The sequence below is a fragment of the Phyllostomus hastatus genome, unplaced genomic scaffold (assembly GCF_019186645.2).
Source record: "Phyllostomus hastatus isolate PE091 unplaced genomic scaffold, TTU_PhHast_1.1 phas_contig_40, whole genome shotgun sequence".
NCBI lineage: Eukaryota > Metazoa > Chordata > Mammalia > Chiroptera > Phyllostomidae > Phyllostomus > Phyllostomus hastatus.
The window spans coordinates 70,405,997-70,425,189 of record NW_025333872.1 but is presented as its reverse complement, the minus strand read 5'-3'; the positions used below and the strand labels follow the sequence as shown (position 1 = coordinate 70,425,189).

At 37.7% G+C, this 19,193-nt stretch overlaps 1 protein-coding gene across 2 annotated transcripts in view; it reads right to left on the bottom strand.

Moving 5' to 3' along the window:
- TRMT11 (tRNA methyltransferase 11 homolog) overlaps nucleotides 1-19,193 on the bottom strand; it is a 46,502-nt gene that overhangs the window by 17,979 nt on the left and 9,330 nt on the right. For both annotated transcript variants that reach the window (XM_045843392.1, XM_045843393.1), the window contains 4 exons: nucleotides 10,537-10,617; nucleotides 7,561-7,725; nucleotides 6,206-6,278; nucleotides 5,949-6,080 (listed from right to left, as the gene is read on the bottom strand). In XM_045843392.1, coding sequence (XP_045699348.1) covers nucleotides 5,949-6,080; nucleotides 6,206-6,278; nucleotides 7,561-7,725; nucleotides 10,537-10,617 — 451 coding nt within the window. The remainder of the gene's footprint in view (nucleotides 1-5,948; nucleotides 6,081-6,205; nucleotides 6,279-7,560; nucleotides 7,726-10,536; nucleotides 10,618-19,193) is intronic.

Sequence of the window (19,193 nt, the reverse complement as noted above, 5' to 3'; positions counted from 1 at the left end):
TATTTTCCCTTTGCAAATCTGTGTATCTTTCTGGATACTCTCTGGAAATGTGTATCACATGGGGAACTTTAAAGCTCTGATCCAAAATGGGAAAGATGCTGATCAGCACTTTATGTAAAGGACATCCATCTCATCTAGCCGGTATTACAACACATCCACGGTGTCTTCCTCACCAGAAGTCTTTCACTGACTTCTCTAGGTCTTTCTGACCTTCAAGGAGCTCTCCCCATTACCTCAACCACATGCTCAAAACCTTCATCACCCACTCAGCAAGCAACATTCATCATGCACTTCTCTCTACTATCAGTGGAAGGAATTCTCTTGAAGTCATTCTCTGCCTCCTTCCTTAGGGGATTCCGACAAGTCATGACCATTTCAGATTTCACCTCATCTAGTAATTCTCTAATGTTCACTATATTGCCAGAAAGGCTGTACTTCTACAACATTAATTAAAATCAAATTTGACGTCTTCATGTAAAGCATTTACGATATGAAGGAATACATTCTACACCATGGTTGGCATATTAAAATAAAAAGTGGTAGGACAGAGCCTCAAATGTACGCTTCTGAACACCAGGGTTCACAGACATCTGAAACCGTTTGTCAAACTTAGTCATGCACCCTTTGTGAAGGGAAAGAGTTTATTTCCTGGTGGAGCTTACAAAGTATTTTTACTAAAACATTACTTAAAATATATACAAACATAAATTAGAGATAAATTCCTCATGTTTATATCCCTTATATACCTATAAAACCAAAAATAAACTTATAAATCAAACCAGAAGCACGAAACCAATACAATTTTAATTAATATTTATAACATAACTTTTGGTAAACTGCTAAAACTATGTCACTAATTTTTGGCTTAAGAGCAGAAAAAAGTATGTACATGTTTTAGATTCTTGTTCTAACTTGATCTTGAAGTTTAAGCAGGAAGGAACATCATTTGGGTCATTATTATCAGTAATGATTTGTTTTTAACCACTGCTCTATTATATTAATGAACCAACCAATTGAACAGTATATTTCCAAAATACCACACTAAAAAAATAGCAGTTCAAAAATTCTCTACTATATATTTCTCAGTATATTTCATAGTAATGAACTCTGTGCAAACTATTAGAGGCAATAAATCTGTACTATGCTGGGACTATTATGATAGTCTAGTACCCTATCTTAATTCTATTTTTATTACTATCCTCTACGATGCAAGCATCTATTTGAAATCCAAATCAGCCAGCATAGGCAAACCCATGGAGACAGATAAGTAGTTGCCAGGGACAGAAGTGATAGATATTTCTCATGTGTACAATGTTTCTTTTTGTGTTAATAAAAATGTTCTGGAGTTAGATAATGGCATGGTTGCATAACTTTGTGGATATACTAAAAACCAAGTGGACTTGTACACTTTAAAAGAGTGACTTGCATGGCATATACATTATATTTTAATTTTTTAATAAAAGCTAAAAAAAAACAAACCCTATGTATATAGGCCCCTATCTTTTCCATGAATCAGTTTTGAAAGTCACTAATTTTCTTGTGAATCTTCAAGCCTCAGGCTATTTTAAAATGTCACCACGGTTTCACCTCCCATTTGAGAAACAGATTTTGTGTTGATTGAAGCACTTACTGAAAACAGTTTAAGGAATCACTTTTTTCTGTTCCCTAGATGAGAGATGAAAAACATGTTCTGTTCACTGCTCTGAGCCACAAAATTTGTTTTATTACAATTAAATCTGAGCTCCAACTTCCACCTTGAGGCACTTTACTAGATTTCTTCACTTTTTCAGCATTTTAGTCATGAGAACTATCAGCTGGATCTGTATTAAAGTGCATCTTTCACGAAGGAACTGTTTCTAATCACTTCAAGACCCTTATCTGTGAGCAGTGACAACAGAACACGACACTACACAGATATGCGGAACCTGGGCAAACAGCTACACTCAGTAACTCAGCAACTCCTATAACATCAAACCCAGAGGAGTCGAACTTACGCCCTGTCCAAATGACTGTTACACAGATCTTCAGGGTCACTTCCCAGTAGTTGAAACTATGAATAAACAACCCACAAACAACAACAGTCAGTGATTTTATGGTGCAAGCCTCTGAGTGATAAGAACACACTGCGAGGGCACAGATGAAGGACTGGTCAGTCAGTCATTATGCTGAGAAGGGCTAGAAAAATGTCAAAGTGGTGACAATTAAGGCAGGCCTTGGAAGATGACTAGAATTCTACCAGTTGAGGGAGAAGGGTAAATCAAGTGATGGGGACAGAATGAACAAGGGAGAAAAGATATAAAGTGTACAGAGTATCCTAACTTGGGCAAGAAAATCTGATACACTAGAGTGGAAGAAATCTAGACTAAAGGGAAAGAAACAGAAGCTGCCACTCAGAGTGGTGGCTTCTTCACTGCACTTTAAACAAACTTTTCAATCATTAGCTCCAACAATCCTTCACAAATAACTAAGCTTTTAGGTAGTATTTTGTTTTTACTATGCCTTATACTTTTTCAAAATATCCTGGTTTAAGAAATAGTACCTGAACTTGATTATAACATGTAATTCTTATTTTTCTTACATTCACTGTACAGAATTACACAAAAAGCATGTCAGAACAGTGTTAAACCTGTCTTTTCATAATGGCACTTGGAAGCTGTGCTGTTTTTTGCTGTTTGTTTTATAAGCACTGTATTGGAAGTTACAAAGACCTGGCCCACCTTTGGTCAGTATTTGTTTATCAGCTGATCAGACTACACATTCATGCCAAGACTCCTTAACACTGGGTTTGTATTTTGTTATCAGTGTTAATTTCATTTAACCTCTTCATTTAGAAATAAGGAAAATTAATTCCAAGGAGTAAAATGACCTCTAAAGTTAACAAACAGCTAGCTTATTGGTTTCTTTCTTCCCAGTGCTATGTTCACATAATTCAACATCCTGCCAGCTCCCATGTGTCTGGTAGGTAAAGTGACAGATGTAGTTTTATTAATATTTTCAGAGAAGAGCACATTTATTTATTTCTATGCAAAAGTGGTTTTTGCCTTAGACAAGCTGAATTCCAGCAGCAAGGTTACTTGCTTAAAATAATTTTTTAAAAAGGATTTTTATGGCAGATTAAAGAAATGGCCCAATTTTGAGCTACTATCTTGCCAATCTAAAGATCTTTTCTTGACTTACAATCAAGATGAAGGTGTACACAAAAACACTGCCTCTTTGCACAACCACAGAAAGAATTACAACTAGACCTCAAAACAAATATCACCCCAATCCATCAGAAAATCAAGCTGCATGGAAGTCCAACAACCAAGGATTTAAAGAAGCCACATTCATCCAGAAGGGTAGGAGGGGGAGACAGGCGGAGACAGGCGGAGACAGGCGGAGACAGGCGGAGACAGGCGGAGACGCATGGAGATGCAGTGCGGCACAGAGAGACAGCTGCAGCAGAAGGGGCAGTACCCACACTCATATGTGGTGGATAAATATCGAGAGGGATACCTTGGAAGTAAGCGATCCCAGTCCCAGGCTAGACAACATAGCCCATGGTTCCAGAGCTGAGAAGATAAATCCTCATAACATCTGGCTATAAAAAGCAATGGGGATCAGAGAGGAGGAAGAAACTGTTGGATTTTCAGGAGACTAGGCTTAAAGGGCCCAGATGGACTTAAAAAGTACACAGACGCACCTTCTCTGGGATTCAGCACCAGGGCAACAGCTGGAAGGGTGCCAGCTGCACAGCACATAAGCCCGGCAAACCTCTAGAGGCCAGGCAGCGGCACTGTCCCCTCACCAAGTCCTCCCCCCACACAGAGCCTCAAAGCAGTGAAGCGGGTTGCCCTGCCCTGGCAACTACCTAAGGCTGCGCCACACACAATTTACAGGTGTCTTTTCTGTAACAGGTCACGCTACTAAATCAGGGAGTCAATGCAGCTCTACCTATTACACAGAAACAAACATAAGGAGGCTGCCAAATTGAGCAGACAAAGAATTATGGCCCAAATGAAATAACAAAACAAAACCCCAGAAAAAGAACTAAACGAAATTGAGATAACCAACCTGCTGGACGCACAGTTCAAAACACTGGTGATCGAGATGCTCAGAGAACTGAGTATAGCAACAACATAAAGGAAGGAATGAAGGTTACATTAAGTGAAATAAAGAAATACGTGCAGGTGATGAGATGAAGCCAGGATTCACATCAATGATTTGGAACAAAAGGAAGAAATAAGCATTCAACCAGAAGAGCCAGAAGAAAAAACAATTCAAAAAAGGAGGGTATAAGGACCCTCTGGGATTTCTTCAAACGTACCAACATCCAAATCAGAGGGATGCCAGAAAGAAAAGAAAAAGAGCAAGAAATTGGAAATCTATCTGCAAAAATAATGAAGGCAAACTTCCCCAATTTGGTCGAGGAAATAGACTTCCAGGAAGTCCAGGAAGCACAGAGAGTCCTAAATAAGCTGTACCCAAAGGGAACCACACCAAGACACATCTTAATCAAGAAGCCAAAGGTTAAAGATAAAGAGAGAATCTTAAAAGCAGCAAGAGGAAGACAGTTACAAAGGAGTACCATAAGACTGCCAACTGATTTCTCAAGAGAAATTTGGCAGGCTGGAAGGGACTGGCAAGAAGTATTCAAAGTGATGAAAAGCAAGGACCTACAACCTAGATTTCTCTATCTAGCAAAGCTACCATTTACAATGGAAGGGCAGATAAAGTGCTTCCCAGACATGGAAAAGCTAAAGGAGTTCATCATTACCAACCCATTATTACATGAAATGTTAAGGGACTTGTCTAAGAAAAAGATCAAAACTATGACCATTAAAATGACAACAAAGTCACAACTATCAACAACTGAATCTAAAAAAACCAAACTAAGCAAAAAACCAGAACAGAAACAGAATCACAGATATTGAGATTATTTGGAGGGTTATCAGCAGGGAAGGAGGGAGGAGGAAAATGGGGGAAACGGTACAGAGAATAAGAAGGGTAACTGGTAAGTACAAAATAGACAGGAGTATGTTAAAAATGGTATAGGAAATGGAGGAACCAAAGAACTTATATGAGTGACCCATGGACATCTACTGGGGTAGGGTTGGGGGTGGGGGTGATTGCTGGAGGGAATGGGCATACCGGGAGGAAGGAGGCATAGGAGGGAAATTGAGATAACTGTAATAGCATAATCATTAAATAATATTTATTATTATATATTATACATATTTTAAGTAAAGATCTTTTCTTGTTCAAGATACTTTATCTTTCATTGTTGATGTACAATACATAGCTCTGTTTATAAATAATTACTGAATAATAAAACCCAAACTAATAATGTTGAATATACTCTGGGCCTTAAATATATGCAGAGCTTTTATTTTGCTGTTAGCTTTTTAAAAAAATTTATTGCATTTAAGGTGATCATAATAGCCAATATATATTAAAGGTGGCTATTAGTAGATATATGAATCACTCAGCTAAGTTGTTCAAAATCACCTATTTGTGGCCTGGAAAAACAGCCACCGAACAGCTGTAGCAGACACTTAGGTAAGTGTGGCACACAATCGGGACTGGCAAACTTTTTCTCTCAAGGGCCAGAGAGTAAACATTTTAGCCTTTGTGGGCCTCGTATGTGTCGGTCACATTTTTTTAACCCTTAAAAAATACATAAAACCAGTCTTAGCTCAAGAACCTTACAAACACATGCTGAGGACTGTATTTGCCCCACAGGTCATAGTTTACGAAACCCTGACATAAAATAAAAAGGTCAAAGTAATTCAATCAATAAGAGAACAGGGCTTGTTTTATACATATATGTAGGTAAACAAATACCATCATATATCCTAAACACAAAGATATTTATCCTGACTGCAATTAGATAGGAAAAAAATATATACTAGATATACAAACACCATAGAAAAATGAAACCAAAAGTAAAATTATTTAATATTACATACTCTGGTGTGTACACTGGTAACCAATAGACTAGTCTTCCACCTAATATGAGGGTCTCAGCTGCAAAGTTTAACAGGTCAAAAAACATATCACTCAGATGGTAACTCAAGGAAACAGGAACGTGGCTTTCTGGACTAGACAAAGAAAACAAAATTTCAAAATCAGTGAAAAACTTTAAGGCTGTTAAACTGAATTAACAAAAAAGAAGCAACATGCTTCTTCTTAAAGTAGTAACACACCATATTGAACTTTCACTCACCACTTTTCTATCCCCTTTGGTGTTTCCCTCTGTGAACCTGTCCTTCTGGTAGATTCTCTGATCCCATACGGAGCTAAAACACAGGTAACATAGTCGGTCGAAAGCCACCTAATCCCCAGTGAGGGGTGGATGGACATCGTGTGCCTCTAGCTGCGAAACCCTGAGAGGGACATATTCACCTACGCAACGTTCCAGCTGAGAATGTGTAACATGAGGAAGACTTTAATGAAAAGTTCTGTGAAGGCAGGCAGGCAGGCCAGTGTGTTCCTCAACAATGTCACTGTCACAAAGCCAGAGAAAGGCCATGAAAGTGTTACAAATTAAAGGATGCCTACAAGACATGATTACTAAATGCAACACCTGACACTAGAAGGGAAATAATAGCATAAATAGTATTATTGGGTTAACTGACAAAACTGGATGACAATACTGTGCTGCTTTATTGAAATCAGTACCTGTACTTTGGCTATCTAAGAGACTACTCTATTCTTAGGAAATGCACACTAAAGTACAGGGGCAAAGGGCCACGACGTATACAATTTACTCTCAGCTGACCAGAGAAAAAATTGTATTTTATGTAAATATACAAGATGAGAGCAAACAGATTGTTAAGAAGTCGCCCAGTTTTCATAAAGCAGATTCATACAGACATTATAATGCCTTGATAATTTTTCTTTTGTTAGATTTGAAATGATCTAAGTTACCAAAGAATTAAAGTGAGCTGAGATGAATGGATAAATACACTTGCCACTATTTACAGAGTTCCTGCCAAATACTTTGGAAAAGGCACGTCTGTTCCTATAAAGGATGCCTGAAGAGCCCAAGACCCCGTGAAGCATGGGAAAACAGGTCTCAGGCACATTCCTGAAGCTCAGTGTGTTCACAGGCCCAGTGGTTCACGGAATCCCAAATTTCTTGTAACTATGAGAAGCAGATGCCAGTGAAAACAGGAACTACAAAAAAATAAGAGCTCACACATGGAAAATATGTGTGATATTTGAAACACTCTTCTTCAAAATTTGATACCCTAATTGCAAATGAAATTTTGGTTCCAGTGTGTATACTAATAACCAATTATAGCCAAACAAATACAGGCTTCAAAAAATAAGACGAAGAGAAAAAGTAATGACAACTTAATATGCATAGTTTAAGAAAACTAAACAGTAAACGCTTAACGACTTAATTAAATTGCTATCCTACCCCATATTCATACATTTTTCACTATGTGAAGAAGTCCGGGGTGGGGGGATACTGGTGCAAGTTGGCATTTTGTGCGTGTTGATAAATTTTGTGTTTTAAATGTGATGACTTTAGGAAACTAATTTACTCCTACTTTTGTATAAAAACAAACTTACGATCAGTGATAATTGCATCAAAATATGTGCCCTTCCTCCAAGAAGGTTTAGATGCATCTGAAACCAGGACATCAAGGTAATACTTCTCTAAACCATACTGACGAAGATTGGCCCTAATGTTTTCATCCGGTCCTCTCCATTTCTGGTTTTTCCTACTAGCCTTTCCTGAAGGGAAAGAAAAGAGGAAGATAGGAAATACTAAATCAAACAGGCATTCTTATTTCTTGTCATTTAGCTAGAAGTAATGTTTAACTTATCTAAATCTACATTTGCTCAAATATTCAATAAAACTTGCTTTCACTTCATTTTGTTCTTCATTGATTTTAGAGAGAGGAAAGGAGAGAGGGGGAGAAGAGGAAAGGAGGAGAGGGAAAGAGGTGGGGAGTGAAGAGGGGAAAGAGGGAGAGAAAGACAGACAGGTATCAATTTGTTGTCCCACTTACTGATGCATTTATTGGTTGCTTATTGTATGTGCCCTGGCTGGGGATCAAACCCATAACCTTGGTGTATTGGGACAATGCTACCAACTGAGGTACTCCCCGCAAGCCAGGACAAACTTGCTTTCACTTAAAATCTTAATTTTATTTCTATAAACAAATAATTATTTTTATTTCAACTTATAAAAATACTTTTTAAATAGTGAAATGTACTGATATCTGATGTGTTCTATCACTTTTCAAGAAAAACTGACTTAAAACACTCACTTGATACTTACTGGCTTCAAAGCATATAGTAGTGAGGTACAAAGCTGAACAGAACATGGTCCCTTTCCCCCAGCAGCAAACAGTCCCGTGTGGAAATAGTGACGAATCAGACAAACGAAACGGAAATTAAGAGAGCTAATTTGGGAAATGGTGGAGCTGGGACCATGAAGAAGGGAGGCCAAATGGAGACATTACAGATGAAAAGTTACAGCAGGAGCTGAAGGAAGAAGTTCAAAAGTTCCAGTTTAGGAGACACAAGTGGGTGATAAGACCATGAATTAAGATGAGAGAAACGAAGAATAAAAAACAAGCTTAGGAAAAAGGTGAGATTCATTTGAGATACGGCAATCTTGCCTGTGAGGTACCCACAAAACATTCAGAGGTATTCAGCAGGTGGCTGGAGGTCAGAACATATGCACGTAGCAAACACCAGTACATAAACTTAAGTTAAACTCATTAGGATGAATGACATTATTAACCTAGGTGGCAGTTTCATATATGCTTGTTTTATAATTCTTCGATTTTTATACACTCTTCTGTATTATTATCTACTTCACAATAAAAATAAAACTTAAAAATCAAAAGAAGAAATACATGACTCAGCACAACATGTAGCAGTAAGAGAAGGGGGCAGAGAGATGCCTAGAGAAAAGCAAGACATAAGCACAGGACAAAGAAAATTGTAGGGCCTTAAGAAGGAACAAAGAAATAAAGTACGACCTGATGAGACCACTGCCTGGGAAACCAAGGGAGGCTTTATGAAAGGCAACACTGCCCAATGCGGTGCACCTGTGGCCTTGGAGTTTCCAGTGGGCGTGAAAGCTGGCAAACAGTGGGCACCAGAGAGCGAGAGATGAAGAAGAGGGGATGGCGAGTAAACACTAGTTTTTCAAGAAGTACTTTGGCATAGAGGGAAAACAAAATGGTAGCAAGAAGGGCCCTACAGATTAACAGAAAAGGTTTTATATTTTTAAAAATACAAGAAACTTGAGAACAGTTGAGTTCAGTAAGAGATCAGGAATGGAGGACATATCCAACAACACCTGGGATAAGCTCTGAGGAAACTCGATACCCATCAGAATTCTACCCAAGTGTACTGAAAGTTCATAATACAACTTTTAAACACAACTTCCATAAATAAAAGTTCAAGTAACTTATACATGACAATTTACTTAAAGCAAACATACCGCTTCTACTAAAAGCAAACTGGAGTAATTCTTCTTAGCATTTTGCATATCCTAACATATTGCAGACGAAGTATCTTTTTCTGGTTAGCCTATTTAGGTGAACTTGATAAAATATACCTCATTTTCAAGCCCTGGCTGGTGTAGCTCAGTGGATTGAACAAAGGCTGTGAACCAAAGCATCGCAGGTTCAATTCCCAGTCAGGGCACATGCCTGGGTTGCAGGCCACAGCCCCCAGCAACCACACATTGATGTCTCTCTCTCTCTCTCTCTTTCTCCCTCCCTCCCCTCTCTAAAAATAAATAAATAAAATCTTAAAAAAATATATACCTCATTTTCCTTATGATAAATATTACTACATTCCTATAGCCAAGATAGGAAAAAAAGACAGGTCACCAAGTACAATATATCCAATTAATTTAGCAAAAGAAAATAAAATATAAGAAATTATCACCTACATACTTACACTGAGTAAGAAAAAGGAAAACAGTATTTTAAGGGTTGATTCTACTTACAATAGTGTAACTAGATATATACATTTTTAAAATCATCAATGAAATCTGACATTTTTAATACTGTTCAGCTACAAGGAAATACTTTTTCAGTTTAATTCCACTGAGTAACATATGATCAGCAAAGCTTCCATATTTTAAACCAGTTTCCAAAATTCCCTCAAAAGCAGGCATCTTTGAATAGAAACAGTGTTTTACTAGCATGGACATGCTAATCACAAAATGGAGAGTCCCACTCTCCCGCTTCTTCTCTTCCAGTCCTAAAGTTCACGACCTTACAGTTTGCCTATTTTTAAAAAATCTCTCTTACTAAGACCACAAAACCTCTTAAGGGAGGGTTTTTTCTTATTCATCACTGTTTCCCCAGGAGAGTACTTTGCACACTGGATTACTTCGTAAAAAGCAGATACCCAGTGAAGTCTTATTGTAAAAATAAGTAAAACTATACAACATCACAACTCAGTATCTTAACATGAAAAATAGATGTATAATGCCATATAAAACCACTTCATTATTTTAAAGGCTCATCTGGTACAAGGGCAAAGGCTTTAACACTGCCCAGGCCCGCTACTCACCCAAGCCGTGGACCGTGTTGTAGTCTATGTCTGTCCCACACACATACGCACCAAAATGAGCAGATGCCACCAGAAGGCCACCTGAAAAAATCACACAATTATGACGTGTTAACCAGAACGTGCCAGACTCTTGTTTCTGCCCCTATTTAATCTGATCCAGATTCTTACAAACCAGCTACAGGCACAGCACCCTATGGCACTGGTCCTGGACACATTTAGCAGGCCTCAGAACTGAAAACCTACCCGAAGCTATGCTCCCTACAGTGGTCACAGAGCAGGCAATTAATGTATGAGTTGACATCATTACTTTAAACAACAATACTTATAGAAAATTATCTTTGGGGGGTTCAAAATAAGGTACATTTAGACAGTATTTCCATCTCATTTTGAGAGATTTATACAAAGCATCTTGTTCCTTTTTCACAAAGGACCTTGTACGGCTGCTACACAGAGCTGGTAATAAATGAGGTCTGACAACTGGGCTCAATTCCCACCAAAGTCACAGAGTTTCGTGTTACTTAAGAAGGAATAATGAACATGTAAGACGTTAATCCTTATAATAATTTAAATATTAGGAAAAGAGATAGTTATTTCTATAACCAGTGAGGCAATGATCTCATTTTAAAAATGGAAATATAAATTTCTGAGTAACTATTATGAAACATACAAAAAAGCAATTAACACAATGACTTTTCTGTTGCTCAGTGCTCTGATAATGTAAAAACGTGATACAATTTGACAGGACCAAGTAATCTGGAAGTTGTGAGCAGCTCACATACAAAGAAAAATCCTAATGAAGATTAAAAAAAATTAATAAATCCTCCAAAATAAAAAGTAATACTATTTTTTAAGTGTTTTCTAAAATTCACAAAATTAAAATACTTTAATTTTACTTTCATTGAACTTCACTTTTTTTAATCATCCAAATTAAAATACACTTACTGTTTGGGCAAGTCTTACTAGTTATTCTACAGGAAAGTCTGTCAGTCAAACTGGAGTCAAAAATATACTCTTAGACTGTGCACAGACCTGGACAAGGGAAATAACCAGAGCTACTTCCCTTATATCTTTTGGAATGTAATCTCTAAAATAAAGATATGGGTAGTGCCTCCAGAGGGTGAAGATCTGTAAATGACCACTGTTCCTCCCATAGCCATTTAAATACATAGTCTGGTGACATGTACTTACACATACTTTTCTCATGGAAAATACTGTTACTGACTGCTTCCTATCAGAGTCCACGAAGAAAAGAAATGCAGGACTAAAGGTACAGTAAAAACTAACACCCGGATTTCTTCATACTAACTACAAAAGCATTTGTGTGGGGTAAGGTAAGGAAGACGTCCTAATTCTTACTCCATCAAGGGAACACTCCCTATCTGGGAAAGGTACTGTGTGTGATCACTTGGAATGCTGAGAAAACACTTCACCCAAATTAAGAGGAATTACTACAGTTCTGCCAATTAAGGCAGATACTCACCTAGAAGAACTAGTTGTCAAGGGGAACAGAAAAGCTTTCCTGTGCTTCCTTAAACAGACCCTTATCCGTTTGGTTAGACTGAGTTTTGAGAAGACCCAATTTAGAGTACACTGCTGAAAGGAGATGAATAATCTGTTAGACTGCATCTGTTAGTTAACTTTGTGCCCTCTAAGCTTTTAAAGTTGTAAATAAAATCATTATAAATTAGCTTCTCTGAACTCTGGGTAATCACAGAAAATCATCTAGTTGTTTTTTTCCCACTAAATCGAAGCATTTTTTGATTTATTATACCTCAGCTGGAGTTTCCTGGAAGCTTTCTGGGGGAAGAAGGGGTGGTAAGGGGGCAGGTAATGTGACTCACCTGATATCCTATTATATGCTGTCAGGTGTAAAAGCACCACAAACTCAGGGTTTTAATCTATAATTTCTTAAATAGCAACCAGTTAAGGTTAGGGTAATACTGTACAGGCAAAAAAACACAGTAAGTGGAATTTATTTATGATAAATTAATTTATGATTCTCACCTTTAGAGATCTAAGTGGAAAGTTTCACAAAAGTGTGTTTTTAACTATATGTTACTTATTACCATATTACAAATGATAGAAGTGAGGCCTGGGCCTCACTTCCGTCCAAGGTCACACAGTAATTGACAGAGTAAGGATTTAAAACTCTTTGCTCTCATGGTAGTCTATGCCATATGTCCCCTTTGGGGTCAGCAGAAACTGAAGTAAATATACTTTAGCTAACCAATTAGAGACACAAAAGTGAATCTGTTATTAAACAAATAAATTAAGTAAAGCTGCACACTCAGTTAACAAGAGCTGTAAACCATTCACAAGCCTTGTGCCACATCACAGGCAGGCCTGTGCCTCTGTAGGCATTCAACACATTCCTGCTGATCGTTCCTTTAGCCACACTCATCTTAGAACAGCAGGACGTCCGCACACTAACCACTGAGAAGTAACCCAGTGATATGTATCTTCCCCATCAGGTAATTGGATATACACAACTCAAATAAAATCTTACTAAAATGAGAATCACCAATGGAAAGAAAAGTGTGTTTCTGTAGCTCATAATGTCCTTCTAACAAATGCAGCAGACTAACAGAAAAAGGAAAGGTATTTGGGTGGGAAAAGATTACATCTCTCCTTTCAGTTCACCAGACGCTTTCCACTCTAGCCTATAATCCTGAGAAAAATCCCAGGTCATAAGCAGTCAGTGAGTAAAGCATTTAGGAAACTAATATATGTCAACTTTGTACCTTTAACATGAAAAAGGGATTGGAGAGTCTTGAATTTTCAAAAAATTACTAAAAAAAGGAAACAAAAAAAATCAAATGCTTTGTGAAAAATTACAGCCATGGAGGGCACAGGGATTCTTATTTCTCTAATCCTTCAGAGAGTACTACATATCAGTGAGACAAAAGGCCCAAGAAAGGGGACAAGCTGTGCTTAAGAACCGTGTCTTCGTGGCTATTGGCTACTACCAGTTTTAAAACAAAAGCACCAACAACTAACTAAAGTCCAAAACCTATGCCTGAACTATAAACACAAATTACACAATGTATTTTAGCAGCATTTTTGTAAAGAACTTCCTCTTGCAATTTTCCATTAACTGTACTATTTATACATAAACAGTCAAATGACCAGGATAGACTACCCCCGTTCAGGAGCTGCCCCAAAGCAGTTCAGGGGCAGGGCTCCTCACCCATTACCAAAACAAAGGTAGTATCAAAGACTCTGCTTGCTGTGGGAGTTAGCACTTCACAATGTACCCGGCCTAATCTGCATGAAGGGAAGAAATCTTTATTTCTACTGGAAACTGTATTTTTAAACTTTATGGCCTGGCCTACTTGTATGTGTGCATATTAAACATTATATACATGTGTGTATCTCAAAGAATTATTCTCACCTCACAGAAAGTTTTTAAAAGTCTAAGAACAAGATTAATGATTAATAAAGGATTTAGCATTAGGAAAAAGATAAATTACATATATTCCAAACATTGTACAGAAAATAAACTCACAATGGACCAGAGATCTAAAAGGAAAATTTAAGGCATACGATAGACAACCTATTGATGTTTCTCTCCCTCTCTTTCTCCCTTGCTTCTCCCCTAAAAAATAAAACCTTTTAAAAAAATAAAAGGAAAAACTAAGTTTACAAAACTACCAGCCAAATACATAGTTCAATTCCTTTACAAATTGGATGCAGAAAATCTTTTTTGCATGGCAAAAAGTAATTAGATGCTAAATCAAAGGATGAATGGAAACTGGGAGAAAATATTTTATATGTATTATAATATAAAATGTTATATGCAAGTATTTTTATATGTACAGAGAGGGCTAATGTCCCCAACACACGAAGTACTTTGACCAAACTGAGACCAAAATGTCTACCAAAAAAATGGGCAAAAGACACAAAAGATAATTGAAAAAAGTTATAGTTATAAGAATGGCCCTTAAAATATAAAAACTTATTAGACTTCACTCACAATAAGAGAAATACAAACTAACAGTACATTAAGATAACATTTTTACCCAATAGAAAGGCAGAATTTCAAAAGCTTCATGATATACTCTGTTGGTGAGGCCATGGGGGAACAGGGATGCTCACGTATCGCTGGCAAGAATGTAAAATGGCATAATGGAGAGGAACTTAGCAATATTTAACAGAACTATGTACGCATACACTCTTCAACCCAGCAACCCAACTTCCAGAAATTTACTCTAGAGATACATCTCCAAAATTGTGAAAATATAAGTGTACAAGATTATTCGTTACAAACATTATTTCTAACTGTAAAATACTAGAAACTACCCAAGGTCCAAGTATAGGAAACTGTTTGAATATATTACAGTACATACACCCATGGAGTACAATTATAAAAAAGAATGAAAGATACAGAGAAGAAACTGATGGTCAAAGAGGAGAAAGCTGGGGAATGGATGGGGAATAAAAAGATGAAGAAAATCTCTATGAATAAATATGAAGTGATTTCCAGAAAATATTAAGTAAATTTGCAAATTTAAAAACATTTATTATGCTATCTTTTGTGCAAGAAAGAGGTGGAAATAAAATGTACATATATCTGCTTATCATTACAAAAAACACACACAAGAAGAATCAACTTAACAAACTGAAAAGCTGGTTTCCAAGAATGGATGGGGAAGTAGGATGAAAGGGAGGAACACTTCTCTGAGCACACCTTCTTGCACAGTTCTGAGTTTTGGAAGCATATTGATCTTCTGCATATTTAAAAATTAATGAAAACTAACAAGAGCCCTGGCTGGCGTAGCTCAGTGGATTGAGCGCAGACTGTGAACCAAAGTGTCGCAAGTTCGATTCCCAGTCAGGGTACATGCCTGGGTTGCAGGCCATGACCCCCAGCAACTGCACATTGATGTTTCTCTCTCTCTCTCTTTCTCCCTCCCTTCCCTCTCTAAAAATAAATAAATAAAATCTTTAAAAAAAAAACAACAAGAACGGGATGGGTAACAATCTAAAGCTGAGGGCAAACTGATAAACTCAAGTCAATTTTAAATGAAGGGGAAAAAGAAGAAAGCACAACCTTTGACTTTAATGACCATTTCACAGAGTAGAGGACTGAATACATACCCTAAATTTTTTTTTCTAGTAAGATTTTTTAGTGGTATGAACAAAGGAACTTTGAAATTATTTTAGATGCATTGTAGGAATTAAAAGAGTAAGTGGGTTGACGTTGGTAGGAACCAGGGTTCTCACTGTGGAAGCTACATGTGAATGTGCAATGGGGTAGGCACGAAAGAAATCTGTAAGGAAAGACTTGAGTTTGTGGTATACATAAGGATTCACAATTTCTAAAATGTGTATATGTATGTCTGTGTACACATAGTACATATGCAGGAACATATGCATGTGTTTGTATACACATTTACATACATGTTGTATGTTGGTAACCACCCTGCCTGGATTCAGAAGCTGTAACACCCCATGGCTAAGGCTGAGTGAGAGACCTTGGGACTATAAATCACTAAGGAGACAAAGCTTATCTTCCTGGCAGGGGTGCCACTTCTGCCCCCTTTTACTTCACCCTGCTTGGCCCTGGTCTAAGATTCCTTAAGGGAGGGACCACCTAAGACAGGCACGGTCATGAAGGGGCCCTCAGGAAAGGACTTGGGGGGCTACAGAAAAAGGGGCTGATGGACCCTCACCCCTTGGCTTTAACATAGCCTGAGTCCTCATTCTGTCTGTGAGAAGTCTCCTAATCTCTTGGCTGCCTTACTTCCCCTGCCTGACTTAAGCCTGAAACAATGCCAGAGGGCGGTGCAGCCCAGGGCAGGACTAGGCAGTTCCCTAGGGCAGTCAGGCCTAAGAATGCATAAAATCCTGTGAAACCTGCTCTGCAAAGAATGTCCTCAATTTTTTGAGAAGGGTCCAAGCGTGAAATGAGTTTGTTTCCCAAAGTTTTATTGCCCTCTAGCTAACTGATCTTAACTCAGAATAAGCCCTCATAGTTCTCTGTATGCTATCTATTGTTTGATCATTATTGCCCGACAATGACTGATGAGCTTTACCTGTATTCCTGTACAAACTAAACCCAGTAAAAGCCCATTGAGGAACAAGCTCCTGGCCCTTCTCCTTTCAGAGATCAGCCACCTTTCCTCCCCAAGCAGATCATGTCTTGGTAGACTTATTTTCATTTTCAACGGCCAGGGGCTCTGCTGGACAAAGCTCCCCCACAGTTGTGTATATACACACATTTATTTGCTAGCTTGTCTGCTGAAAAAGTCTAGAAACAAAGATACCCAGCACCTGTATCTTGGTTTCTAGTACCATTCCCCACTAAGAGAAACAAGAGTTCCTTGGAGAAGTGACTGATTCCACAATGTGACCAGGTAGAATATGAGCCAAGAAGTAAGGAAATGCTAAAAGAAGAAGAAAAAAGAAGAAGAAAGAAAAAAGAAGAAGAAAGGAAAATGTCACTAAAACAGATCCAATGCAAAAGAGTTCTCAGTAGGCAAATATGGGATAATTTGAGCAACAAAATCATTTTAAAAGGAATGAATTATAGACTACTGGGGACAGGAAAGTGAATCCAGTAGTTCATATTAATATAAGATAAATACATAGGGGAGGAGAAAGGGCTCTTATTTACAATAAAGAATAGAGTGACTGCAAACTGGTAAATGTGGAGGAAGTGCTGAAAAATCATGACTTTGTGACCACCAAAGTCAAGACTGGTTCCAGCAAGAATCATCAACTGTTGACAGGATGCCAAAACCTGACAACCTGCCAGGAGCAAGGGGGGATTTGGATGCAGAACAGCATATTGACATGGTCTTAGTGTGTCTCCCTAAAGATTACCTATTAACTGCAAGGGAGAAGAATGAGTAATCAAACAGTGAAAATATCAAACATAATCTTAACCAGCTGATCAAAACCAACATTTCCAATGAGGGCAGTCAGCCATTGTGTGGGTGCCCTGAGAAGGACACAAAATCACTGATGTATATATGCAACCCATCTGGGAATGCGTAAGCGGAGTCTAATCATGAGGCAATATCAAATGACCCAAAATGAGGAACATGCTATATAAAAAATAAAGGTAGGAGGAATAGTATTCTTCAAGAGGGCAGATTTCATAACAGAAAAGGCTTTGGATATGTTCCATATCAAAGGAATCAAAGAAACACTAACAACAAAATACCTGGTGCTACACTGGAAAGAAAATAGGAATATTTAAAAGGACATGAGTAGATCAATGAACAAAAATGGAGTATAAACATTAAAGTACTATATTACAGTACATTTACTAACAATGAAAACTGTAGTGTGGTTACATAAGTGAACATTCTTATTCTTAAGAAATATATACTGAAGTATTTGAGGGGTAAAGTGACATGACGGACAGAACATACTTCCAAATGGTGCAGAAAAAAATTATGTATATAAACATAAAGAGAAAATGAATGATAAAGCAAATGAAGCCAAATGTTAACAGTCTACACTGGGTCAAGAATATGCAGGTGTTCTTTGTTCCATTTTTATTCTTGTTACTTTTCTCTAAGTTTGGTTTTATTTCCAATAAAAGTTCAAAAAGTTGTGGAAGACACTTAGGATAAGGAGGACAGAAAAGAAAGGAACAGGTAGTACAGTATGTTGAGGGTGGGATATATGCAGACAACGTGGAATGGGAAAAGAGAGATTTACTAGAAGATTTATTCAACAACAAACACAGAAAATCATTATATCAGAAAGATCTCTCTTGACTTTTGATACAAATTCTTCCTAATCACATGTAGTCATAGTCCTCAAATTAGTTAATGGTATAATTAATAGCTGGCTGGCACATCCTAATGCAACGAGCTCTAGAGGTTGACAGGTGAGTTTGAATCTCATCAAAATTATACACCGGATAACCTTGGCTAAGTCACTGAGCCTCTCTTTGTGCCATAATCTCCTCAGGAAGATTTTAAAAACCATCTCCATGTTAGTTGTTGTAAGAATTAAATTAGACAGAAACATCAGAGTGCATACTACAGTACCTGATATATTACTGTTCAACAAATGTTAGCAATTACATCATCCTTGTTTACAAAGTTTCTGATGGGCAAAGATGGCTGGCTACAGGGAGAAACTGCAACCACAAGCCTAACTTGTTCCCACACAATCTGAATCACAATGAATTTAGCCAGACAAACCTAAATATAAGCACTCCCTAGGTTAAGGAGAAGACTGAGCAAACACGGGGTGAAGCAAGAACATGTATGCACAGGGTCAGACGAAGTACACTAAGAACTGCAGCACTCCCATACAAATGTAATTACAACAATACCCAATCAAATGTGCACAGAACCCAGATCATGGCCTCTGCAGCCAGCTGCTAGCCCACTGACACTTAGTGCAGTTCTTTCTTTCATACTTGCTTATAAACCTCCACAAACCAAACCAAAGATAAGGCAGGCTAACTATTTTTCTCCATCTGAGTATTTGGTTGTCCATTTTAACAGATGAACACATTTTTTCTGTCACTTGACACATTTTTTCTGTCACTCAAGTCTTCCTTCCCACCAAGAATTGTCCTATTTAACTACATAGCTAGATTTACCTTTCCATAATGTATGATACTACAGTGTATGATATGCTTCCCCCTGGTGGTTTACTTAGGAAAAAAACACAAATTTCTATAAGCATCG